The sequence below is a fragment of the Notolabrus celidotus genome, chromosome 21 (assembly GCF_009762535.1).
Source record: "Notolabrus celidotus isolate fNotCel1 chromosome 21, fNotCel1.pri, whole genome shotgun sequence".
In the NCBI taxonomy this organism is placed as follows: domain Eukaryota; kingdom Metazoa; phylum Chordata; class Actinopteri; order Labriformes; family Labridae; genus Notolabrus; species Notolabrus celidotus.
Genome location: NC_048292.1, coordinates 13,214,698 through 13,242,619, shown reverse-complemented (window position 1 = coordinate 13,242,619; position 27,922 = coordinate 13,214,698). Strand labels below are relative to the sequence as shown.

The following is a 27,922-nucleotide window of genomic DNA, read 5'->3' as shown; positions in this document are numbered from 1 at the left end:
ATTTTGCCACAACAAAAAAAATGGTGGAATCAAAAGACAGAAGAAAGCAAGCACAGAGTGACACAAAGTTGTACCATGTGGTGGCAGTAAATGTTATAAATGGATGTTATGACTGCCGTATATATCCAACGAAGAAGAAAAAGACCGGATGCCCGACATTTCTTCCTTACGTCATCACTCTGCGTCTGTAAGCATGTAAACGAAGCCACGCAGGGTGCAGCAAACATTAGACTTCTCTAGATTAGAATCAAACAAATGGCATCGACAGATCGGAAAATGGAGAAAAACAAAGCAGTAAGGAGAGATGGAAACTGGAGGAAGTCAAAAAATGAAACTCAGGGTGTGAAGAAGAGGAAATGGGTCTCTGAGCACAAACTGTATGAAGGCAGCGTTAAGGAAGGTACGTGTTTTGAACTACACCAGTACTGATAATGCTCTGGTTCCTGGAGAAAATATCTTTTTAATTAAACTGACATGTCATGTTTTCTGTCTGTAGGTCAAGGGTTTGCCTTCAAGAGGAAGGAAAAAGTCAAACATGAGTACAACAAGCTGCTACGGAAGGAAAGGAAGAGGAACCCTGGGTCCAAATCCATGTACGAGGAGCAGTACCCAGAAAACCTCAGGCACCTGTACTTAGCCGAGGCAGAGAAACTAAAAAGTGAGGCCTGGACGCATAGACTGAACCGGAGTAAGCTGAGGATGAAAGTCCAGGAGGAGAGGAAAGAAGAGAGAGGCAAAGATGAAGATGCTGCTGCACGTCAGAGTGAACCTGTTGATGCAGATCCAGACGTGACTGGCGGATCTGAGCAGACACATTCAATCACTGGGGACCATAAAGTGCCAGGAGCTCCAGAGGAAGAAAGGTGAGGGATGTGTGGAGTCCCTGAAGTTTTGTCTGAATCTTCTTTTGACATAAAGCATGATAACTTAAGTGCCTCGGTGATCACAGATGCTGGCTTCAGGAATGTGCACTAATTACAAGCTTGGGGTCTTTCTCCTCCTTTGAATGGAGGATGCAGCGACCATGATACCAAAACAGAAAGTCAAATTTTGATTCATCAGACCACAGGATAGTTTTCTGCTTCACCTCAGTCCATCTTAAACAGGCCCAAGCCCGGAGAAGCCTCTGACATTCGTGGATCATGGTTGTTGATGTTTTCTTCCTTGCATGGTAAAGTTGTAATCTGCATTTGTGGATGCATTGCAAATCTGCATTCAAACACAGTGATTTTGACCCCATGCAGTGATTTCCACTACAGAGCCATGTCTGTTTTTAATGCAGTGACACCTGAGGGCCCTAGGTGTTCTTTAACCCTCCTGTTGTGTTGCGGGTCAAATTGACCCATTCTAAAGTCTATTTTAGACAATATGTCTTCCAAACCAGCTAAATGCAGCATACAAATCTGGGCAGCATGTGACAGAAGAGGTGTTGTGTTAATTTATAAACATCGCTTCATAAAAATAAAATGATTCAAAATTTAAAATAAAATAAACAAAAATCTATGTCATGTAAAACTATTGTATTTCTATTTGGGGCTTTCAATGTACATTAAAAAAAGTTTTAACATACATTTTAATAAAAAAGGAGTGAGTTATCCTCATTTAACCATGATCTGTGAGAATTAAAGAACACCAATGGACTAAATCTTGATTTAAATGATTAGTAATGGAGTTAAACATTAGATTTAAAAAAAAATGTGTATTGGGATTTTTGGGGTTCTGACACTTTTGGATAATTGAATATGTCCCGGGTCAAATTGACCCAGGAACATTATTGCTGTTCCAGAGAAACGAACATAACAGGAGGGTTAAAGTTGCAAGTGTAATGTGATAGATGGATTTCATCCCATTAGTATTTTAATTGTGTCATTCTGATGTTAAAGGTGCTCATCAGAGGAATGTATGTGTGAGGACACAATGTGAGCTTTTATACTTGACTATTTTTTTGTCATAATAATGTAAGAAAATGTCAGAGTGTAGTTCTGTTACTTCTTTCATTCTTCTTCCAGTGTTTCAGTGCATGAGGATCAGTGGAGTAATACTGCCTTTGTGATATTCTCTTACAGTCTTCCAATCAGTAACCGCATGAAGAAAAAAATGCTGAAGAAGACATCCTACCAGAAGACAAAAGAAGATTTTGAGGCGATAAAAGAAAAACGGAGACATAAGAAAGAGGTGACAGTTTATAATTATTATTATTACTTAACAAAAACGACTGCAATTATTATTATTATTATTATTATTATTATTATTATTATCTAAGATAATAATGTTGCAAGTCATCCTAGAATAATATAAATGTTATGTACAGTTGTTTTTAAAGATACAACTTTATGGTTAAAAGTATATGTAAGATAGTTCTCTTTATAGATAAGACTCTTACCCTTTCTCTGAGATAGATAAAGAATACATCAGAGCGGATGTTGCCGTTTCTCAGCAAGCCTTTTATTAACATTATGAACAGTAGGATAAACACATAAGGAATTATGTATAGTGAGCAGGTGGAGATGCCAATTGGAATCCCTTTAGGGTGATACAAGACATCATCGCAATGGTGCTCATCCTGTCGGAATTCTAATTCATTCAGCCAATACCGAAAATACCTAGCGATGCACCGAAAATTCGTCCACCAAATATTTTCGGACGAAAATGGCCCAAAAGTGCATTTTCGGTTTTCATCCGAAAGACTTTTATTACTGAAACAACACGGCTGACACAGAATGTTGTGTTGAGGCAAGGACAAACCACATCCAGTACGCGCTTGTCTGGATAAGGGCCAACATGCCTGCATCCGTTCTTCCTTTAATTGCAGCACTAAAGCGTCTTCTAAGCAAAGAGGTTGAGACGGACCACGGAGTGAAAACAATGAAAAGTACACTCTAAGAGTCTGTCAGCACACGTTTCACTGAGATCTATTCGGATCCTCTGCACTTCATCCCGACTGTACTTGATCCGCGTTATAAAGATCATTACTTGGATGTGGGAATAAAGCAGCGCGCACGAGAAATGATCCAGGCCGCGATGGATTTGGAGAACCCGCTTGGAGACGGAGAAGCGCACGGCGAAGGAGAAGGAAAACAGAGCGCAGAAAAAAGGACTCGTCTCTCTGAACCAGATGAGGGGCATGCACTCTTGTTGTCTGATATGTTCAATGAGATCCTTGATTTTAGTGAGGTTAGTACACAGTCATAGCCATAGATGCAATGGTAGGGGAGACCGGAGGCAGTTGTAACATTTTTGACATTTCTGTCTATAACTTTGAGCTCTTTTAACCCAGTGTGTTCAAACTGCTATTCAAACTAGCTTCAAGTGTCTGCTAATAAATGGCCTAGAAAATGTCTGTGCAACACAAACAGAAAATGCATGGCTTAATCTCAAATCCAAGGAGTGAAATGTTACAACTGTCCCCAGTCTCCCTACTAATGATTGGCATAATAATTTATTTCGGTGTTTTGGTTTTCAGCTTTCAGCCTTAGTTTCCTCATTTTCGGGTTTTGGTTTCGGCCAAGAATTTTCATTTCGATGCATCCCTAAAAATATCCTCTATGGTGTTTAGCCTACAGACATAGAATGCTTACGGAATATAACACTTTTGCCACAGTGTCAACTGGCAGAGGTGAAATTTGATAGACTCCCTTACACGGAGTGATTTGATATAATGTGTGCGATCAGGTAGGCCCCAGGGTTGAGAATTAACCACTGATGTTTTGGTATTTTGACCAATCAGAATGAAGTAGTCAGGTAACATAAAATGATTGGGACCCTATTGGAATGCGGTACTGAATTCTATCCATGTAACACTCCTAACACATTGTCATGTTTTCTTCTATATATTTTCCTTTACCCCAGGAGTACCTGAAGAACAAGCAGCAGAGGGAAGAAGCCACCAAGATGTACAAACAGAAAAAGATGGAGACTTATCAGATGCTGAGCAAAAGGACTAAAAAAGGACAGCCCAACCTGAACCTCCAGATGGAGCATTTACTTCAAAAGATCCAAGGAAGCGGGAAATGAAACACACACAGTCAGAGCTGAGACTGAACATTCAAACAGAAAGGAGTGAACCTTGTTTTTTTATTTGAATAAGGTGCTTAAGGACATTTTTATCAAAAATGTTTAGGATTGTTCTTTTAACAAAAACAAGCTTCTGACAGCTGTGCTAAGAAGTGATAGACATGTTTATATTTGTACAGAATGTTTGGCTGCAATTTTGCCCCTGACCAGCAGAGGGCACTGTAGGATACAAAGATCTCATGCAAGATGTTTTTCATCAATAAAAATTAAAGTTTCCTGTAAAGCGCTTTCATTTAAAAAAAAAAAAAGCCAAAAATTCAAATGTTGGCTAATATCCATTGTACAAAACACTAAGTCTCTGTTAAAGAATGAAGCAACAGTCAAGTGTTTACACTTTTATCAACCCTTATAAATCTCATGACACATTTTTATTCAAGTAACTAAATCTGTGGCTGCTGTTGTCATAGTAATAGCTGATGTAAACATGTTACAGCCTTCTTGTATCCTGGTTTACACTCCCACCCTCCGTCTTTAGCAGCAGCTGTGTGTGTGTGTGTGTGTTTGTGTGAATGCTGGTTGCACAGCCCTCAGGCTGCTTCCTCATGACATCACATGGTTGCAGAATGACTTCTCAAACTTTCATCTGTGAGCCAAGACCTCCTAAACACACAGCGTGCACACACTGCAGGTCTGTTGATGCTGAGAGGAGAGAGAGGCTTTAGTTTGTTGTGTGGGCACCAGTTGTAAAAGGTAAGACTATTTTCTTCTCTTTATGGTTTATTAAAGTATGGTTTTGTACTTTGCAGAAAAGTATATTGAAACTTGAGTTTAAGAGCAGAAAATACTTTGTTAGTTGCAAATAAAGGTGCAAAACTCTTCTCGTTCTTTATCCTTAATGAGGCTGAGTATTAGTACAGGGCTGTTATAATGCAAGGGGTAAAAAGAAATGAGGCCTCTGTGACGGATTGAACTTCGATGTGTTTGAGAAGTTCTGTAAAAGAAGTATAACAACATAATCTTGATTTAGCTTCTCTTTTATTTGGATTCCTATATCTTTTGCTATCAGATAAAACAAACTTGTTTCTCCACAAAGCGTCTCACTTTGATTTCCAAAATGAACACCTCATATGTCACATGGTATCTGTTTGATATATACTTAAAAAAAACTTTGTAACCCAGCCTTTAACAGTGCAAAAAAGACTGTTCTTCAAATCCTTGTTTAAGAGGACGAGCTGCATTAAAATATAAATGAAACAGGTTCTCTCACAGGGGATAAAATGCAGCCCTGAGTTCTCTTACAGTGTTGCAGGCATTACGCTGTCATGTGTTCTGTATGGCTGGGTATTAAGATAATCCTTTACACTGTGTTTACATACCTTTGTGTGTTTCTTGTTCTTGGCTTATTAGAAAGGGGAAGTATTGTGAAGCTGTAATAATTGTGGTGCTGTTTCATTATTGTGAATGCTTGTGTAACCCAACATTTTCAGACAGTGTTCTTAAAAGTCAACATTTTTTTAAGTGAGCCTAGTTTTTAGGACATTTTTACCTTCATTTGATAGGACAGATTAAGCGAGGGGACATGTGGGAAGTAGCAGGAAAAGACATGCCGCAAAAGGTCAAGGCCGAGAGTTGAACCAGCGACTGTTACAAGGAGTGTGACCTCTAAGTATTCATCTGCTCTCCAAAATGTAATCATGCTTTCACAATTTTTTTCCTTGTCTTGTCTTATAGAAGCCTGAAACCAGTTCTGGGTGTATTAATAAGCCAAAAAACGTTATCAGCAGTCTCATCGTCTCGTGCTACTTCCTGCTTCTGTCGTCATGGTGACCGTAAGAGCCCCCAGAGCACAGGATACAGAGGCAGTGAAGAGGCCCTGATGTCTGATTCCACCCCTCACTGATGCTAAAATACATGCAGCTTTACACTCCACGCTGCTCAAGTGTGAGACAAAAATAAAGAGTCCCAGACATGGAGGAGGAGGGCCGGGTGAATGGACTGAGCCCAGGGAGGAGGGGCTCAAACTGGGGTCGGATCGCCCTGCTGGACAAGACCAAGGAGTTCTTCAGGACCTGTGACGTGGAGGGCAAAGGCTTCATTACCCGCACGGATATGAGGGTTAGAGAAAGAGTCTGTTTCTGTGTGTGTGTGTGTGTGTGTGTGTGTGTGTGTGTGTGTGTGTGTGTGTGTGTGTGTGTGTGTGTGTGTGTGTGTGTGTGTGTGTGTTTGTGTGTGTGTGTGTTTTCCAGTCTATTGAGGATAGAAATTAACTTTTGCTTTATTTTCTTTAATTTGACTTTCTGACAGATGAATTTTTGTTAACTTTCAGTCAATGGACTATTTCGTCATTGAGCTCAAAGGCATGCCTCAGTTCTTAACAATGTTGGTCGTCAGGTTGTAATTGGCAGCTTCAAGTTATTGGCAATCAAAGGTAAATATTTGGTGGCCAAGTTTTACAGTGAACATTGGAAATAATTATTTAAATTTTCAGGATTAATATAAGTGCAATCAAATGATTTGGTCACATGTACTTAAGTCTTAAATATATGTATATGCTGGATAGCAAAATAATGACAGGTTTCTGTTTCCTGGGGTTTTAAAAATTGGCAACCAAGTCTTCACCGTTTGTTGCCATCTGTGGTAAAAACTTCTTCTAATGTTTAAATAAAATATGCAACAAGTATTGCTCCCTAAAAAAGTCAAGTCAAATTTATTTATAAAGCACATTTTAAAACACAGCAGAAGCTGACCAAAGTGCTGTACAATACATAAAAAAAACCCCACAATGTGTGACCAAACAAGCAATCATTTAAAAAGAGACAAATAAACGACAGGGAAAGCACAGCATTGGAAATGAGAACCTCTTCAGAGTCTTAAAAGAGTCAACAGAGGGGGGCGGCCCTGATTGAGGAGGGGAGGCTGTTCCAAAGACGCGGGGCCTTTACACTAAAAGCAAGGTCGCTCTTCAGCTTATATTTTGACCGAGGAACTGCCAGGAGACCCATGTCAGAAGACCTCAGAGGCCTGGAGGTTTTGTAAGGTCTCAGGAGGTCAATTATATGGGGAGGGGCCAGACCATTCAGAGCTTTAAAACCAAAAAAGCAAAGCAATTGGAAGCCAGTGGAGGGGAAGCCAAGACGGGACTGATGTGATCCCTCTTCCTGGAACCAGTCAGAAGCCTGGCTGCAGCATTTTGGACCAAAAAAACAAACAAACAAATCAAAAACAAAACAGATGATAACTTTATTTGACAAACACTTTCACTTTTGGCAACAAAAAGCTGTTCTCCACTTCAATCTGGCAACAATTTTTACAGTTAGTGTTAAGCCTGTCTGTTGGAAAGGTTTTTGATTGGCCAAACACAGGTTGTCAAACAACTTCATTCAATTAACTCTAATCTATGTCCAAAAAAGAAGACATATTTATGTTTACAGACCATGAACTTTTAACTTGTTCTTAATTAGTTATCACAATTGCTGCTTAGTTATTTTGTTCCACTCTCTGTTTAGAGTTGTGTTTTTCCAGGACACACACACTCAATATGTCTCATTCTTTTAAATTCATGGATACATAAAGCCTCCACTGAGATGAACATAAGGTGAAGTGTATGCTTTTACCTGCAGTATAATGTAGTGCCCTGCAGTGAACAGCAAGCAGGAAACACTTCATGTCAGTGTTGACGCTTTTGCTTGATTCTGTGATATTTTTTTCCCTGTTACATCACCTTTGTTAAAGAAGCCCTTCACCCACTCAACGCTCTTGTTTTCAGCCGGTGAAGCACCATTGATGGAAATGTTTATGAGTATAGGTTCAGCTCGCTCACATTAACCCACATCTACTCTCAGAACAAAAAACACACGCCTCTTCAAAGTGCTAACAATGTCTGAGCTGTGTTGTCAGTTAATCAGGATGGAGCGCTTGTGAGCATCACTCCTGTTATCACTGCTGTTTGTGTCGAGTGTTTCCAAGAAAAGCTCTGCACGGTGAAACATGAGGCAGCCACTTGGTGCCAGTGTCTATTGTGCTTAAGAATAAGGAGTCAGATACTGTAGTTGTTGATAAAAGTTATAGTCTCATGACAGTTTCTCTCCAATGTTACTCCTTACTCTGCCATTGTCAGATCATTTTTAGCATTGCTATAAATCCTGTTCTGTTCAGCATAGTACAACAGCATTTTAACATCCTGTGTGTTTATGTTTTTCCTGGCAGAGACTCCACAGAGAGCTGCCTCTGTCCGCAGAGGAGCTTGAGAACGTGTTTGACTCTTTGGATAAAGACCATGCTGGTTACCTCACGCTGGAGGCATTCACTTCTGGATTCAGTAGGTGTCTTTCTGTCTGAGGTCTGATTGTTTCACACAGCTAAGGCACTCTATGAAACCAGGGTCAAATTATGACAAAATGTAGCATTTATTAATGTCATTATAAAATGTAACAATCAATCAATCAAGCTTTATTTACAGAGCACCTGTCATACAAATCAAATGCAACCCAAAGTGCTTTACAGCGATTAAAAAACAAGAAAGAAGCAGAGATAAAACAATGGCAACACATATAAGGGGATAATAATAACATAATACTACTACTACTACTACTACTAATAATAATAATAATAATAATAACAACATACTACTACTACTACTACTACTACTACTACTACTACTACTAATAATAATAATAACATAATAATACCACTACTACTATTACTACTACGACTATTACTACTACTACTACTACTACTAATAATAATAATAACATAATACTACTACTACTACTAATAATAATAATAATAATAATAATAATAATAACATAATAATACCACTACTACTATTACTACTACGACTATTACTACTACTACTACTACTACTACTATTACTACTACTACTACTCCTACTACTACTACTACTACTACTACTCCTACTACTACTACTACTACTACTACTACTAATAATAATAATAACATAATAATACTACTACTACTACTACTACTACTACTACTACTACTATTACTTCTACTACTACTACTACTACTACTACTACTAATAATAATAATAATAATAACATAATAATACTACTACTACTATTACTACTACTACTACTACTACTACTATTACTACTACTACTACTACTACTATTACTTCTACTACTACTACTACTACTACTACTACTACTCCTACTACTACTACTAATACTACTTACTACTAATAATAATAATAACTAAATGAAATAGAGACTAATGCACACCAAAAATAAAAATGTGTAATTAAATTAAGTTAAAGCATCAAAATTAAGAACAAAAATAGTTAAAATAAATAGATTTAAAAAGGGTGAGTGTAAGACTTTGAAAAAAGAACTACGGCTAAAAACATCAATAAAACTGAGTAGATAAATAAAATAAATAAATGAATGAATAAATAAATAAAAATAGAATAAGATAAAAGTTCAAATTACTGAAATAATAATAACTGTAACAATCCTATGCATGTTGGACATTGGTGGTTGAGGCCTGTAAAAGCTACTTAATTTTAGCTAAAAGTGAAAGTTTAATGATGCATGCTGTACAAAAGTGTCAACAAATTAAATGACCTAATTCAGTTGCACAGTACTAAAGTTAGCTTTTAATATTATATTGATATTACTTGCTTTTAAAGTTAGCTTGAACTTTGCTAGCATAGTCAAATCTTGTTGAGTTTTAGCCACTGCTCATACTAGAACAAGGTGAGTGTGTATCAGCAAAAACCCTGGTTGCTTTTATATTAATAGATCTGAGTGTTTTATACATGTAAGTTCACCTTTTAATGAGGAAGATGAAGCAGTTTCTCATTTGCACAGCTATAAAGTTTAGCCTTAAATCCATAAGCACATTTGTCAAGCTAGGCTGGACGGCCAGTTGTGTAACATTTTTCATTCAAATATTTAATTTTACTCTACAGCTTTATTAACTGTCTACTTCCCTGCTACTCACAACATTTGGTAGGCTATGCTTTGTTTTGTAAATTCACACTGAAGCTAATTCAACATTCAAAACATCTTTGCTGCTACCTGGAATTAACATTTCATAGGTCACTTTCAGCATGGCCACAGTGGTTCTGTGACTGTAGCCCAAATAGAGAAGAGTTGTGAAATTGATAAAATGACTCAGCTCTAGAGAAATATCCATGTGGCGGGTCAAATTGATCCATTTTAAAGTTCATAAATCTAGAACAAAATGTTAAAAGTATTTTTTTTGCTATGAAACCTGCTTGGCTTAATTAGCGTGAACAATGAAAATGGTTCATTTCACACATTTGCAAATGTGTGAAATTACCCCCCCCCCCCCCCCACACACACAGCATATTTATATTACATAGATACTGTCCGTGGGTCAGAAGTGTCAAATACTAAATGTTTCTTTGCAACTGTGTGACACATTTCACCCCAATCACTTTTCAATGTACATAAAAAAAAGTTTTAACATGAATTTTCATTAAAAAAACGAGTGAGTTATCCTCATTGAACCATGATCTGTGATAATTATAGAACATCAATGCACTATCTATTGATTTAAATGGTTATTAATGGAGTTAATAATGAGTTTATAGGGATTTTTTGGGGTTCTGACACTTTTGAATCATTAAATATGCCCCGGGTCAATTTGACCCAGGAAGATTATTGCTATTCCCAAGAAACAAACATATCAGGAGAGTTAAGTTTGTCAACATTTGCTATTTTTTTCATGCTTTCATGCTATAAGCATGTATTTGTCAGGCCAGGGTTAACAGTGGATGTTGTTCCTATTGCATTATCTTTTTAATCTTTAGCCTGCATTTCACCCTCCTGATTCATCTTTTCTACTTATACTAGTACAAGTTCTAAACAAAAAGAGTCTACTTGTAGTGTGGTACGTTACGGAAATGTACCCTAATGTCCAGATGATGAAGTATTCAACTAAAAATACTGCCACCACCCTTTAATACATCCTGCTCTCCCTCGATGTGGGTGTAACTTTAGGTCAGTTCCTCCATGGCAGGAGGATTTCTGTAGCTGATGACCAAATCCAGGCCCCGGGCTCAGTCTTTCGGACTAAGGAGGCTTTTTATCAGAGCCAATGGGAAGCTAAGCTGTCAGGAGTTGAAGACGAGGAGGAGAGGCACTTCTGTATGCTGCTGGAAAGCCTGGGTGCCATTAATGTGTTTGAGGAGTGAGTATAAAACTATCAATTTGTGTGTGTATTTTGCTAAATGTGACATTAAAAACACCCAGGTGTTGATTATTTGTCTTCTCTGTAGTCCAGGTGAGGTGCGCAGTCTTTGGGCTCAGCTCCGGCGAGATGAGCCTCACCTTCTGTCCAATTTCGAGGAGTTCCTGGCAAGGGTCACCTACCAGATCAAAGAAGCCCACCAGGAGAAGAAGGAGATGGAGAGCGCCCTCCAGAGGTAATCAGATGCTCCTGCACTAATGGCTTGGAGGAACTGTATTACCTCTCCAAATTTGGCGTTTTGCGCTTGTCGAGCATTTCTCCAGCCTTAAAGTGTGCTAGATGAGATCAGAACAGAACAACATGCAAAAAGAGATGGAGGGGGCATGGGTTAAAAGCCCTCTCTTTCACTTGGTTCCCACACTTAAAGCCTTTAAGTACGGTTCTTTAAGAACAACACAGAGCAAATCTTTTTTTTCTCTGTCGGGTACATAACAGTGGGTTTGTGTGTTTGAGAGTGTTTGCACGGAATGACCTGTAATTCTCTGTAGAACAACCCCTTCATACATGTCACATGACCACTAATCTGGAGTATGAGCCCCCCTCTTCATGTGTGGAAATTCAGTGATGCTATGCCTGAAGAGATATAAAAACTGGTGTGACGCATTGTAAGTGTACATCTAAATATTAGACAGATTTATCCGCATGATTTTCAGAGCAACATGTTTGAAGATGATGTCAAAGTTCAGAGTGACTGAGACTTGTGCAGAACATGGATGTAGTAGTTTTCCCATGGTACTGCAGGGTACAGCTTATTTTACCTCTAGACTTTACTAATTGGCTGCTTAAGTCTTAACCATTGACAGAGGGGATGTAAATACCAGTCAGTATTCTTTTGAAAATGAAGCTTTACTGCATGCGTGTGTGCGTTCGTTCCTGTGTTTACATGTTACTGCAGATACCGAGGGTAGAATTCAACCCTAAGCTCAACCGAGACAACAAAGCTGTTCTGTTCCTAGATATTGTATTATGTCATAGGTCCTGTCTTTCACTGATTAACCTTCAAGATAGTCTAATGAGTGCTTTCCTTGTTTGCAGACGGGCTGCAACACATGACAGTGAGATCCGGAATTTATATGAAGAGATGGAGGCGCAGATCAAAAACGAGAAGGAGAGGCTGATTCTGAAGGTGCGAGAAATCAAACACAAATGAACCCTCCCTCTTAAAACACAGTAACACTTCTTTAAGCTGCAAAGCACAGGCTGTTGTTCACTTTAATGTTTTACCTTCACTGTAGAAAAATGTAATTATATCAACAGGGATGATACACTGCAAAAACTCAAAATCTTACCAAGTGAAATTGTCCCAATTTTAATCAAAATGTGTTATCCCACTTGATTTAAGATTAATTTACTTAACAAGTAACATTTGAGCAAGATAGAGGGACTTGTTTTAAGACAATGCATCTTAAATATCTTGTTAAGTCAAATCATCTTGAAATGATCTTGTTTTGAGTTGTAAGTTAGAAGTTAGAAAAAACAAGGTTTATTTTACATTTCATACATTTTCAAAGCTGAGATCTTATTTGTAGAAGACAGATAATCTTGATTTAAGACAAACACTTTACTTGATTTAAGTAAATGCATTTTATTGGAGAATCTATCAGAAAACAGCTCCATTGATGGTCTTAAACCTAGAGAAGTGCTGCTATAATACAACTCAAATTAAGGTGAATATATCTCAAATGAAGAAGTTGACATGAAATGTATTAGTGCAAAAATCTTTTTTTGAGTGAAAAAATACTAATTGTTAGCATTCCTGTCTTATTCTGAGACACTAAGCTTTAAAATACTGGTGAAATATTGCTTAAAATAAGTTTTCCCTGCTAATTTTAGGGTCACAGTTTTCTAAATATTACGTCTTATTTTAAGAAATCTTACCAAGCAAATTTTCACTTGTTCTATTGGCAGATTATTTTCAGGGTAATAACATCTTTTGGATATTTTATTCAGCTAATGACCAACACTGACCATCTGTATTTGCTGCTGCTATGTCGTAGACAATAATAAAGTTATCCCCACACAGTTTTAATGATGTGCTGCCAAACACTTGAGTTTTAGATGTGCATGTACAAGAGGATTTTTGACTTTCTAAAAAATGTAAAGCTAAATGGGTCTGATACGCAACTTTTGACATCTTGAACACCTTGAAGTGGAAGGATACATGTTGTTAACTTTTAATTTCTGCAGTCTGTATTTTTCAATGTGGGAAGAGGAGTCATGTCATTATAACATTTTACAGCAAGATAGTTGAAAACAATATTACTCTAGTCTCTGGGGCATGGTCTTCATCTTGTATAGTGTGCCTACTCCTTTGACCTTTAACCTTTATGTCAGGACTCTGAGCGTATTCAGTTGCGCAGCCAGGAGATGGAGGACCAACTGTCTTCAAAGGAGAAAGAGCTGGACCATCTTTTCCAGAAGCAGAAAAGAGTGAGTCTCATTTTTCAAGCTACATACATTATAATAATAATATAATAATAAAGTTTATTTATAAAGCACTTATCAAAACAGACGTCACACAGTACTTTACATCATAAAAACCCACAATAAAGAGAACAAAGCATGGGGGGGACAGTTTAAGAGGAACAGCTGAAAAAAGAGTAAGAGAGAAACTACTAAAAGCAATCAAAACAATAAAAATCAGTATAACAAATAAAACAATGGGTGAATAAAAGAATACCATGAATAAAACTAGATTAAAAATAAATGTAAAATCGTGGATAAAACAATATTACAAGAAGGCCTTTTGATACAAATATGTTTTCATCAGGGATTTAAAAGGAGATACTGATGCAGCTTGCCTGAGATCCTCAGGCAGGTCGTTCCACAGTCGTGGAGGCTGAACAGCAAACGTTCGGTCACCCTTAGATTTTAACTTTGTGGCGAGAACTTTACGGAGGTTCCTGCCTGAGGATCTGAGGCTGCGCCCGGGCTGGTAGGGTGACAGCAAATCACAGATATATTCAGGGGCCAGGCTGTAAAGTGCTTTAAAAGTGATAAGTAAAACCTTAAAATCTATTCTAAAAGCAGCCAGTGTAGGGTCATTAAAACAGGAGTAATGTGCTCTCTCTTCTTGGTTTTAGTTAAAAGTCTCACTGCTTGATTTTTGAGTTAAACCTGTTAAAAGCCCATTACAATAATCTAGTCTAGAAGAAATAAAAGCATGAATAATGGTTTTGGTTTCATTAAAATTCAGCATAGATCTTATCCGGGCAATATTCCTAAGGTGATAAAAGCAAGACTGGATGGTGTTATTAATGTAATAAAATAATTATGATATTTAACATGTCACTCTAGAAATTCCAGAAAAAAATACTCTGAAACTGTTGTGAAATTTCGCAGACATAACACTCTTGTATGTAAAAAAAACATGCAGAGTTGGATCCAACTTTACAGGAAAGGAAATTCCAAGTCAGTAAGTTTGGACGGTGTTTGTTGTTGATGCTAGATTACATGCATTGCAGGGAGGGGTTTAAAACAGCAGCCATACAGTCTCGTTCCTGCTGCTGAGATACTTTAAGTGCACTCTCCCAGCATTAGCACTGCATTCCTGTGAGTATTCCTCTAACCCGCTGCCTATACAGTTAGAGTCCCAGTGCCAGGAGCTGAACAGCGAGAAGCAGGAGAGCCACGTGGAGAACGTGAAGCTGAAGATGACCAACGACGAGCTGTCCCGCGCGCTGGAGAGCACCAGCCAGGAACTGGGGCTGGCTCAGGAACAGCTGGCCATGTTGCAGGAGCAGGCGGCCCGGCTGCAGCAGGAGAAAGAAATGTGAGTACACACACTTGTTGCTCACTTTGAAGTATTATCCAGTGTAATTTAAGAGCATTTTATAATCTTTAATGTATGCTTACTTTTACGTAGACCAATCTTAACTTTGATCGAAGCTTAAAACTAAATGCTCGAGTGTTGACGTTTGTAATGTTGTTGTTTCAGGGAGATGTACAGAGTAACCGAGGGGCTCCAGAGAGAGAAGCAAAGTCTCATGAAGCAGCTTGATCTCCTCAGGTAACAGTAAATGCATCCCATAAGAAGAGATTAAGGGGCAGCAGTTAGTCTTAATCTTCTAAACTTTTAAGTCTTTTGCTTTTTTATGCTTTAAGTTTCCACAGCTCTCTCACTCTTTTCTTTTCTCACTCTTACCAGAGAAATGAACAAGCATTTAAAAGATGAGCGAGACATATGCTGTGGAGTAGTGAGTATATATTTCATCTTTCTCACAGCAGCGTTTGTCTTTCTAAAAACTGATTCATAAAGAGAACAAAACCTCTGTTTTCTTTGAATTAGCCACGAAGCTCACTCAGGAAGAAGCAGAAGCAGAGAGCGGGCCTCGCTGACATGTTCGACGACACCAGCCAGCCGATAAAAAGGTGACTTAATTCTCTTTTTTTTATTTTTTAAACAGAGTTTTATTCTTTTTTGTTTTTCCACAAACAGAAAATAATTAAATGAAATCATACATCTTGCTTTCAAACTACATTACACATTTAAAATAAAACATCAAGAGTGGATTTTATAAAGACATTTACATTAGAAAGAGAAGAGAAGGAAGAAGAAAAAAAGAAGGAAGAAAAAAAAAAAAGAAGAAAATAAAATACATAAATAAATAAAACAAAATAACATACTGCCACCATATCATACCATACATTCCAAACAAGGAAAACCCAGCCGCCAGACAACCCCCCCTACAGGTCGATGTCATGCATATTGCCATTGTAATATGTTTTCACCTACCAAGTATCAATCAATCAATCAACCTTTATTTGTATAGCGCCAAATCACAACAAATTGTATCTCAAGACACTTTTACAAACATAGGAGGTCTAGACCACTCTATGTCAAATTATGAACAGAGACCCAACTTGAAAACAGGGTAAGACTCTGTCTGACCCCACCTTAATCCACCATGAGCATTGCACATTGCAGTATTTAGCTAGTTACAGTGGAGAGGAAAAACTTCCTTTTAACATGCAGAAACCTCAGGCTCAGAACCAGACTCATGTTAGACAGCCATCATGCCTTGACCGAGTTGGGTCTGGAAAGAGGGATAGAGGGGAGTAAGAGAGAGAGATGATAGTGATATACAAGTAAATATAATACCTGATAACAAAAGGCAAAGCTAGCTAAGCTATACCGATGTTAGAGACTCAATAAAAAAAGAAAAAGGAGGATGCTTATTGATTAGCTCTCTGCAGGTTTGTCCATTTTATGTCGTTTTGTCCCCTTATCAGAAGTTGAGTCAGTTCTTTAGGTAAATAACTGAACACAGGAGACCACATGTCAATGAAGTGCCTCTCATTACCCTTCAGAACTGCACTGATCCTTGACTGAATTCTCTTTAACACGAATCATCTCTGTTAGAGTGTCTCCTGAGTGACAGAGGAGGATTTCCGCCGTGGTGTAATGTGGGAATCATGTGTTGGAGGAGGAAAAACAGAGGATATCTGATTCTATTCACTTACAAAGTTGAACTTAACTTGACACTTTGGTTTAGATAAGACTAAAATCAGACACATTTGAGTGCTTCAGCCTCCAGATTTTCATCTAAAACAATTGAAGTGACCCGGTATATCCTCTGTTTCTCCTCTGTTTTTTAAAGAGCCCCACTGTTGGTGGACGGGTCCTACCAGTCTCTGGAGGCCTTGCCTATAGAGCACCTTCAAATCGTATTTGTTGCTTCCTCCTCCAGCAGCGAGGACGACACGATTGCCATCACCCAGTCCTATGCTAAGACTGTAAGCGCCCCTGTGTGTCCACAACGGCCTGCGGCCAAGAAAACCTCTGGGTTGACAAACGGCTACGGCAACCACGCTCCACTTAAAGCCAACGATGTGAAAGCAAAGGCAAAAAAGTCGCCTACCAAGATGGCTACTGCTAAGAGGACGACGGTAAAGGGCAGAGAGAGAGCAAAAAGAACAGAAACTGAGAAAAAGACGGGTGTGGACGAGGAGGTTTTGGACTCCCCTCCGGACGGTTGGCCACTGCGAAGAGTCATCTCCATCGAGGAGGACCACCTGCCCCACCTGCTCCTGGGAGGGCCTCAACCTCTGCTGCACCAGCTCAGTGAGGAGGAAGACAAAGTGGATGAGGAGGAGGAAGAGGAAGGTCATAGTGACTTTGAAACAAGTGTTGCCATAGCAGCGGACCATGCCACTAACCTGTCCTCAAGTCACACGTTAGAAAACTCTCTTGCGAGGAAATACAGCTTTAACCGTGCCAAAAAGACGCCCATGTCTCCAAGAGGACAGCCTGTTGGGAAGGAAACCCAGCAAGTATGTCCCCAAAATTTGAGCTTTTAATGTTTCAAATTCAAGATTGTTTTTGTTATCTTACGTCTGCCTGTTTTTTTTTTCCTCAGAGGGTAAAAGAAGGGGAAATGTTTGTTCCTGACCGCCTCTTTAAAGTGGTCCTGGTTGGAAACTCCAGTGTAGGCAAGACATCACTGCTCCGCTCCTTCTGTGAGGGCCGTTTCCATCCCTCCACAACTGCTACTGTGGGTGAGAAGAGAAACACTGTAGTCACATTATTTTGGTTTGTTAACTTCGTGAGTACAAAAGTGTCCGAGGCTTGTTTTGTGTGATTTTGTGTGCGTGTTTGTGGATGCTAACCCAAGAGGATTGGAGGGCAACTGAGCATCACATGAAAGGGCTTGTAAAGTCACACTGCCTCTCTTAGAGCCCTGGCACACATTGTGCTGCAGATTATGTCACTTCTGATGATTTTCTTTTGTTCTTGTTGCTTTCATCTTTTCCCAACTCGCACTCAAGCCTTGTTATCTCCACTTTGTTCTCCATTTCTCCTCTGACATGAGGCACAGTCAGTATCAAGCCTCCCTGAGCCCCCTGGTGGCCATTTTTGTCTTTGTGGCTATGATGAAAAGCGTAACTATAATCAAATTAAAACTAAAAATGAGAAGCAGGAGAACACATTTCCCCGTCCAAGCATCTTTTCTCAATAACATAATATGGATTTTTCTTTGTGTCATTAAGGTATCGACTACAGTGTGAAAACACTAACTCTGGACAATATGCAGGTGGCAGTCCAGCTTTGGGACACAGCGGGTCAAGAGAGGTCAGTTTTTGTTTATTTTTTTTGTCCCAGAACAAATTTAATATTTCTTCCCATAAAACATACAATGGGTTTTCAAATTCAATCAATCAAAAAAAAAAAAAAAAAATCAACAGAAATTTAATAGAAAATGTTACAATTTGGACATTAATATAGGTTGTTTTTTTTATTTGCTACATTGCCATGACAAATTGTCAAGACTGAAATGTCACAACAGTTTGTTGGAGTGTTATGTTAGCACATCACTGTGTTTCTGTGTTCAAACAAAGAAAAGATTAAAAACCAAATAATAGTATTAGGGGAGAACAGGGTTGGTTGTCGCACTTTTTACTGTTTTGATGATTGCTCATCATCAAAACATCTTTCAATAGTCATTCCTACATTAAATTGAAGCTTAAGGTGTTGGCTTCAAATGTGTATCCCTCTCATTTTCCAACTCATTGTAACAAAGAGGTAATTAACTATCAAAGACACTCTGACACATTGTGACAACCAACCCCATCACGGGGATGGTTGTCACACACTATGGGGATGGTTGTCACAATGGTATTTTAATGGGAAAAATCATTTAAAAAATGCAAGAAGGCAGAACTAAATTTGAATGTTTAATTGCACTGACAAGTGATAGGCCTACATAACTTAATGCATTTTAACATAAAATGAGCAAGGAACATGAACAGGAAACACATCTTTAGGCCAGCCTATATAACAACATAAAGAACAAAACAAATAGGCCTAACAATAATGACCTAGTCAACTAGGCTACATGCAGTCACTGTCTGAGTTACAGTGATGGCAAATGTAGGGTCTGCACACTCCAACTAATTTCACCATGCATGATTTTTTCCAACATAGGGGTTGGTTGTTACATGTGACAACCAACCCCAAAGAGAATGTGACGACCAACCCCAACTGGAATTTTTTGCAAGCATCAAGGCTAACAACCATCTAACAAGTAGTTAGCTAGCTAATACAAATCTAAACTATAGCTTTCCCCTCACACTTTGTAAGGGTAACACTTGTTTTGTTATAAACCCATCGTTTAAAAGCCTAGAAGAAAAATACTGAGGAGCTGAATATTTACAATTTGACATGAAAAACACAAAAAGTCCTCTCACCTTAAGTTCAGCTGTCTTACTCCAGAGAAGACTACGTAGGTGAGCTCTGATCCTAATTCTGGAAATGTCCATACCCCAATTTGAGAGACAGCGCCCTCTGGTGGCGAGATATAACAAGTGTGCCAACCCAACCCGTGTGACAACCAACCCCGTTCTCCCCTATAACATGCTGTTGGACCATAGACTGTATAAAATATGGACGTAGTATCCGTGACGTAACGCATCTGTTTCTGAAGCACTGTTTTGAGGCCAATCGTATTGCAGCTGTCGAGCGATTGTGACGTAAAGAGGCGGGCTTTGAGCCTCCTAGCCAACAGCTACAGTGTTCCCACCTGTCAATCAAGTCAGCTGTGCCTCTCATTGGAAGACTCGTAATCTCAATATCTTTGAAATTGCCGCGTTAGAAAAAAATTCACCCCCCGTACAGTGTGTGCCGCTCAAGAAATGAGCTCTCCAGACTACACTTGTCTTTTGTACCAGGCTGTAAACATGTTTATTTCTGCTGTAAAGATCGGCTTTTTTGAATTGGTGTGTATGTGGTTTCTGGTACTTCGATGAACTGCAGTTTTTAGCACTTCTGCATTGGACTCATATTTTTAGACCGGAAGTTGCCGCTTGTGTTAGACTGAATATCAGCACTCTGTCACTGTCATGCTATTATTCAGTTCAATAGCACCCTGTCATAAGTGATATTGCCTAAAAGTGAAAAAAGAAGGTTTGTGTTTATATTATATATAGTAGTTTCTCTTGAATGAAACTGCTTGTGCTTGTTTGTTTGTTTGTAGCTTTTTTTTAATCCATTTATATCAGCATCTTTTTGTTTATAAAAAAAAAACTCCACCACAGCCAATACTTCTACCACAGTAAAAGATTATTCATACATTCCAAACTGTTTGTATCTTCTGATACTCATCTTGTACTATAATAGAAGAGCATTAGTATTTGCTGGTGGGTTAAATTCAATGTGGTAATACTTGCAGCTGCATTTAGCTTAACAATTTGGTGATGGTAAATCTTGTCTGTCATAGGTTCCGCAGCATCACCAAGCAGTTCTTTCGCAAGGCAGATGGTGTGGTAGTGATGTATGACATCACTGTGGAGGACAGCTTCTGGGCTGTGCAACCATGGCTCAACAATGTCCAGGTCTGACCTTTGACCCTACATGTCTTCTCCTTTTTTTTCTTCATATAAGCTTTTCAACAGTTTTTAGGTTTATAGCATTCATAGTCTTTCCAAACATGTTGCCTTTATGTCTTAAAGGGATAGTTCTTTTTTTTTTGAGGAAGTTATGTCATAATGAGGTAAAATTATGTGGTTGAGCTAACCCTGTCTGCTACGACTGATAGACTAGCGTCTGTTGAGGTTCTCCAGCCGCTTTCTCAACAAGGGGATGAGCTGACTACTATTCCCTGTTGCTAATAAACTTACTATTGACATGTCCTGTAACTCTTGTAACCCCATTTAAAAAAAGAGATAGCCCTTTGAATAAGTTTTGTATTATGTATCTCTTGTTACAGTTTAACATGTAAAAGTGTGATTCTTTAATACCTTGTCATGGGGGATGTGAAAAAGAAGTATATCATTGTTGCACACTTTTGATTTGGCATCATATAACTAAATGTCCTCTATGAAGAGTGTTGTACTAAATCATTGGACTGTTTTTTCAGGAAGCAGCAGGAGAAGGGGTCCCCATTCTCCTTTTGGGCAACAAAATGGACATGGACGGCCAGAGGGAGGTTTCATTCAGAGTTGCTGAGCAACTAGCCTATGTGAGTTAAATGCAGAGCTTGTGGATTTGGTTTCTCATCATAACATAACCACAACATTTGAAAAAGCACTGGATTTGATTTGACTTTTGTGAATATTTTGTGTAGGAAAACAGGGTGATCTTCTTTGAGGTCAGTGCCTATACGGGCAAGAATGTGACTGAATCCCTTACACACCTGGCCAGGTAAGATCAATCAATCAGTCATCTTTTATTGATGTATCCCAAAATCACAACAAATGTAGTCTCATGACACTTTGCCCAAGAGCAAGTCTAGACAGTAATACTTGTGAAAATATAAAGAAAGACCCAAAATGTACCTACTTTGTGCAAGCACTTGGGTACAGTGGCAAAAAAAAAGAACTTCCTGTAGACAGGCAGAATCCTAGAGCAGAACCAGACTCAATGGTGAACAGCCATGTGGTGGGAGCAGCTGGGCATAGCAGGATAGAGAGAAAGGCCCAGAGGAATAAATAGATGGAGACGGACGGACAGACAGATGGACAAATGGACAGACGGACAGACGGACAGACCCAGACAGACAGACAGATACAGGAGGTCATTGTATTAAGTCCATAGCAGTTCAACTGAGGATTGGTCCAAAGCAAGCCTTCGACAGGCCCTACTCTTGACTTCATCAAAACAATATGTCTAAAAGGTGAACTTTCTTTCTGTCCCTGGATACATGTAGACAAAAAAACAGACAGAATACATATATATAGAGAGAGAGAGAGAGAGACAGAGAGAGAGAGAGAGACAGAGACAGAGAGAGAGGGAGGGAGAGATAGAGAGAGAGAGAGAGAGAGAGAGAGAGAGAGAGAGAGAGAGAGAGAGAGAGAGAGAGAGAGAGAGAGAGAGAGAGAGAGAGAAGAAGAGACGGGAGGAGCTCGGTGTACCAAGTTGCATGGCAGTCTAAGCCTATAGCAGCATCACCAAGGGCTAGTCCAAGTCTAGCCTGAGCCAGCCCCAACTATCAGAATTATCAAAAAGGGAAACTTTTAAGCCTACTCTTAAAAGTAGAGAGGCCGCCAGCCTCCCAAAATGGTAGACGATTCCACTGCAGAGGGACCTAATAATTTGATTCTCTGCCTCCCATACTAAAAGAAAAAAAATGAGAAGAAGAGAAGTGAGTGAGAAGATAACCTTTTGTTTTTACTACTTGAAATTCCTCTGCTTAATTCCTGTTCCCCTCTCTGTCTTAGAGTGTTAATCCAGCAGGAGGACAGGGTGAGAGAAAAAACAGTCATCCTCAGTAACCAGCCCGTAAAGAAGAAAGCCTGCTGCAAGTAAAGTGTGAACTCAGATTCTAGATTTTGGACATTGGATTGTGAAATTGTGAGCAGTCTTGGTTTTAACCAGAAAGGCTTCGACATGTTGAAATGAGGGAGAGTTGCCAACGTGAGGATGAAACCACCAACTGTCGAGCTTAGATGATGAAGCTCAGAGGAGGAGCTTGTCTGCATCATCTCATGTAAATAATCTTACCAAATCATAGAACTGTTTATAAGATTTATAATGAAAAATATATCCTGTATTATAATTTATTTCAATGACAACCATAACCAAGAGAGAAATCCTGAATATACTGTAGCTTTTTTCATAACTGTAAAATGAAATCTTAGTTTTAATTTCTGAATGTTTGAAGTGCAGCGTGTTAGTTAAAAATACATTTAATTAATTATTTAAATTCATAAAAAAAAGCTGTTTAAATGAAAATCATGTTAACAAAGCATACTGAATCTTTGACATTTTATTCATTGTCACCTTTTATATTATACTCTGTCAGATGTCCAAAAACAAAGTGGTACAAGAAGACATATTGCATCTGTGTTTGTTTACTGTTCTGAGGCATTGTTCTGTGTTTCTCTGGCACCAAAGTCAAGTTGTGGATTATCCTCAATTAAACAAGCATACGTAACATTTCATTTGTTTTTTTAAATCAATGAAGTAAAACAAAAAATAAAAACACATGCAAAAAAAAAAAGAATGAAATAAAACACAACAGATCACTTTTCCGACTATACAATTACACAGTGCATAATTAACCTTAAGAAGGAGCAAAGCAATACAGACAGTGACTGTGTTGCAACCTTCTTAACATCATACAGAACTATTTTCCAACTAGCTTTACTAACGATATCAAGACTGCACCATTCTTCATTTTATACTAAAGAAAAAACATCAGGAACTAGTGACAGGAAAACAAATCAAGTCGAATTTTACATTCAAATGTGCCCGAGTCGATCAGGTTGGTGCAGGTGATGGCACTATTGCTGACAGATACTTGCTTCTTCTGATGACATCACAGGTGCTGGCATGATGGCATCCAGTCAGATATGTTCGACCCTCACCGGCCAACTGGAATGCTTGTGGAGAGCCTGTGCCCTGCCTCTACTCTCCGAGTGCGTCCTGAAGGGCTGAGGGTAGTTGGTTGGTAGTTGTTGTTCTTCTTAACGCATTTTATAGTCGTGGGAAATGGCCGCCTCACAGAGTTGCCCTTTGAAGTCCAGCTCCAGGGTGAACTCCAGGTCACGCTAAAAAACATAACCGAGACATAAATGACAGAAAATTCACTTTGCATTAAAGTGTTTCTTTTTTTAACTCCAGTACACTCATTTAGGAGATGTAGGGAGGAGTTCAGAAGGCAGTTGAGACAATAATAACAGTTCATAGATTTTCATAAAGCATATTAATAATAATAACAATAATAAACTTTATTTATATAGCACTTTTTTTTATAATGATATTTGTATTGTCTTTCTTACAGTCAAAGTAAATCATTTGTGTTCAGTCACTATTTCTTATTTTTTACTTTTTATGCAAATAAAGGAAATAAAGACACAAAAGTAACATAAATTATAATAGAATTGAAATTCATTATATAGCACTTTTCTAAACAGAGTTACAAAGTGCTTCACAGAAAGTAAACAATAATAATAATAAATATAAACAAAAAATAATAATTAAATAGAAAAAATAATAATAATTAAAATTAAATAATCATATTAGTACTTTCTGAAAAGTTTTTTCACTTAAACTAACAGTACCACACCTTCATACATGGCTATATGTGTCTTTGTTGATAATTAGCTTTAAATGAGGACTCCATTTTCATATCTGTATATAATACTGACTGTATAAAAATATGTGAAGTGTGCCTCCATCCAAAATACTGCTTGGATGAGTGCTGACCATAGACTGTATAAATAATGGACATAGTATCTGTGACATCACCCATCTGTTTCTGAAGCGCTGTTTTGAAGGCCAATTTTGGACCATATTGTATATATATAAATGTTGAACGCAACATATCTGCTGTCGAGCGAATGTGACTTAAAGAGGCGGGCTTTGAGCCTACAGTGTTCCCGCCTGTCAATCAAGTCAGCTGAATGGAAAACTCATAATCTCAATATCTTCAAAATTGCCGCGTTATGAAAAAATTCGCCCCCCCTCACAGTGTGTGCCCATTGAGAAATTAGCTATTCAGACTACACTCGTCTTTTGTACCAGTCTGTAAATGTGTTTATTCCTGCTGCAAAGATCGTCTTCTTTGAATTGGTGTGTATGTAGTTTCCAGTACTTCCGGAGCCAGCCTCAAGTGGACACTTGATGAACTGCAGCTTCAATTCTCGCGGCAGGAGGTTGCCGCTTGGTTCTGAAGGATGCTTTGAGACAATAATAACAGTTCATACATTTTCTCTGACCATGTATGTACTTCCTGAAAAGTTATTTCACTCAAACTAATAGTACCACACCTTCATACATGTCTATATGCGTCTTTGTGGATAATTAGCTTTAAATGAAGACTCAATTTTCATACCTGTATATAATACTGACTGTATAAAAATATGTGAAGTGTGCCTCCATCCAAAATACTGCTTGGATGAGTGCGGACACATTGCAGTGGTGTATTTTGTAGCCAAGGCATGCGCAGAAGCAATCTGGCTGTTAGCACCACCGGACTGACGTCACACCTTGTGTTCTTGTGTTGAGTTGTGCCGAGTTTGATGCTTATTTTCAGTCTTACCACATTCTTCTCATTGGGCCGGACGGCAACACTGCCAAAGATCTCCTCTCCCTTCTTTACGGTTAAATAGTCCTCTAAGTAAAACACTGTCTGCTTCCAGTGTGTGCTGGGGGCATCTGGAGCTAAAAGTAGGGGAAAGAAGGAGTGGAAAAAATAAATATATATACACATGAGCATCAGGGAAAGGAATAAAAAGCACAGGGTATATAGAGAAAAGAAGATAAAGGGTAAGACGTGAGAAGATGGAAGGGGTGAGGCAGAAAAGAGAAGGAGAAGCTGAAGGAAATAGAAGTTTAGGAGAATTTGGGGATTTACAAAATTTACAAAACACACACTCATCTGCCTTGAGCTTGTTAACATGGAGGAGATTTTATAGCAGAGCAGCTGAAAGTCACCCAGTGGGAAAAATACAGAGGCTGATGGGAGAGAAGTCCCTTAGTGATGCTCAGCCTCAGGTCCAACAGACTCAGCCAAACATAGAACCTCCTCTACACAATATTATGTAAGCATTGGATGCATGAATGCATTAACATAAGCTTACATAACAGCTTTCCATAATAGGTGTCCTCAACGCCAAGAACCAGAAGTGTTTGGTGGTTCCGTTGCCGCAAAGACCGGGTCGGCTCATGTTCACACCAGCAGAGTGTAGCCAAGAGCTAAGACGCTGAGTGCAGAGACTTCTTTAAAGGGACATGGATTTATTTACAGCTCAAACAGGCTTTTGGGCAAAGATCTGAAAATAATTTTGGAATACTAGATGGATTTCTCCAGAATTCATCTTCTTTGAATGTACTGGTCCTGCTTTAACGTAGTCTTGAAATAGTCTTAAAATAGTTGTGTTGCTCTGATGGGTTGGCGTAAGTACATATTTGATAAATTCTCATTTACTTGCATAACTTGGTTTTAGGATATCTGCCTTTGGGATTTCTGCCTAAATAAACGCATTTAAATAGCTTTATGGGTAAGATTTTTTTTAATTGATATTAATACATTCATATAAAAAACGATCAAAATAGGTTCTGTTGGTCATCAAGATTAACAGAGTAAATTATACACTACCGGTCAAAAGTTTTAGAACACCACAATTTTTCCACTTTTTTATTGAAATCCAAGCAGTTCACATCCATTGAATAGCTTTAAATGGCACAAAGGTAAGTGGTGAACTGCCAGAGGTAAAAAAGAAAGGGTAAGATTACCCAAAACTGAAAAAAGAATGTACATTTCAGAATTTTATGAAAAGGCCCTTTTCAGGGAACAAGAAATGGGTTGCTGTTCAGCAGCAACTGAGGTTAGCCAAGCCTTGAAAGTTGATGCTACAAATTCTTACAGGTGTCCCAACTGTCCTTGATTACTTTCAACTCCCTCTGTCTGCATAAAAGTAGTGTTGGAACACACTGTGGTACCATACCCTCGTGAGCAATATTTGAACAGTCTTGTACTCCAGAAAGTATTGTGTGCTTAATAAATGGCAAGAAAAAGGTGCCAAAGGTGGCTACTTTGATGAGTCAAAAGTTTAGACTACATTTAGGTTTATGAATTGATTCCATGATTTATTTCTGAAATTTAGTTGTTTCTTTGTTTGATGTTTTCATTTCAGGACACAATAAGACACTGAGCCGCATAATTTTCAATAAAAAACTTGAAAGTTGGGGTTTTCTAAAACTTTTCACTGGTAGTGTATATATTTACCTTTGTCCTTCTTGAAACAAGAAAAATAAGTAGAGCTGTGTAAACCATTTGGGAAAGTACAGTTTTGCTATTAACACGCTAGTTTTGTTCCTATGAAATTCAAGATTTAGGGATATTTCAGTCTTTTTGAAGTGGGGTTATATGAGATTTAAATCACGAGTAATAGTAGGGGCCACAACAGATGCTGCCCAGCTTGGCCCCTGTAATGAGAAACTGCATGGAGAAATGGAACGCAACCTAGGCTACCGTTTCTGCAGACGGTGTCATTTCTGCCACGTGATTTAACGAATTTTGAAAGATTCCGACCCGAGCACTCACTTCTGTTTAGGTGTTTCCTCCACTTGGGTTTTTTCAACACAAAAACACAGACGTGCTCTTCCACCTGCAGCGCGCTGATCAGCTGTTCAGGTCTGCAGCTTCAAAGTGACAAATCTACAACTAAACTTAATACTGAGTGATTCTGACCACGCCGATGTCATGCTGTTTACTGCGGACACACGTGGGCACTTTGATGAGGCGGAGTTTACTGAGGAACAGGTGATTCAAAGCACCGGAGGAAAAAGTGGAGAAACTTCTGAGCTAAGCTGGAGAGCAGGAGAGAGCCCGAACTACTTGGAGGTGCAGGTGTGTAAACTGTGAGCTAATGCTTACACCGACGAACTGAGGAAGGTACTTGCTGTCATGAGTGAGACTTTGTAACAACAGTCCCTCGGGACTTTTTGGAATTCAGATATACCAGCGGATCAAACAGGGCTGCAGTCTGTGACGCTCACCAACCAGAGTCCACTGCAGAACTGAATGCAGAAGTTTGTTTCTGACTTTCTTCAAAGTTCAGGAGTTAAATCGGAAAAGCCGAAAAGCCGAATGCAAGTGCTTCAAAGTAAGTGTTCGACTCTCCCAGTTTTTTTTATTGCGCAGTGACACAACCCATGATTTAGTTGCTGAAGAGGAAGACTGAGCTGATATAACAAACTCTAAAGACGTCACTGTGTCCGCCAGGTGAT

General features: G+C 38.7%; 3 protein-coding genes across 3 annotated transcripts in view; 2 read left to right on the top strand and 1 right to left on the bottom strand.

The window, feature by feature from the left end:
- The first annotated feature begins 133 nt into the window (after window positions 1-133).
- ccdc59 (coiled-coil domain containing 59) lies at window positions 134-4,297 on the top strand. Its single transcript, XM_034673528.1, has 4 exons — window positions 134-400; window positions 497-863; window positions 2,067-2,175; window positions 3,850-4,297. Exons 1-4 carry the CDS (start codon window positions 256-258, stop codon window positions 4,012-4,014), a joined length of 786 nt encoding a protein of 261 aa, XP_034529419.1. The 5' UTR covers window positions 134-255; the 3' UTR covers window positions 4,015-4,297.
- Window positions 4,298-4,385: 88 nt separating this feature from the next.
- Window positions 4,386-23,115, top strand: LOC117805008 (ras and EF-hand domain-containing protein-like). The gene is made up of 18 exons (XM_034673526.1): window positions 4,386-4,764; window positions 5,746-6,129; window positions 8,221-8,332; window positions 11,001-11,190; window positions 11,279-11,425; window positions 12,286-12,376; window positions 13,585-13,680; window positions 14,835-15,022; window positions 15,188-15,259; window positions 15,398-15,446; window positions 15,539-15,621; window positions 16,851-17,523; window positions 17,610-17,748; window positions 18,241-18,322; window positions 20,466-20,580; window positions 21,105-21,206; window positions 21,312-21,388; window positions 22,405-23,115. Exons 2-18 carry the CDS (start codon window positions 5,983-5,985, stop codon window positions 22,490-22,492), a joined length of 2,451 nt encoding a protein of 816 aa, XP_034529417.1. The 5' UTR covers window positions 4,386-4,764; window positions 5,746-5,982; the 3' UTR covers window positions 22,493-23,115.
- Window positions 22,935-27,922, bottom strand: part of LOC117805009 (protein arginine N-methyltransferase 8-B-like) — a 20,158-nt gene continuing 15,170 nt past the window's right edge. Inside the window, exons 9-10 of the mRNA XM_034673527.1 lie at window positions 25,230-25,351; window positions 22,935-23,736 (exon numbers count right to left, since the gene is read on the bottom strand). Of these exons, the coding sequence (XP_034529418.1) occupies window positions 23,653-23,736; window positions 25,230-25,351 (206 nt within the window). The 3' untranslated portion in view covers window positions 22,935-23,652. The remainder of the gene's footprint in view (window positions 23,737-25,229; window positions 25,352-27,922) is intronic.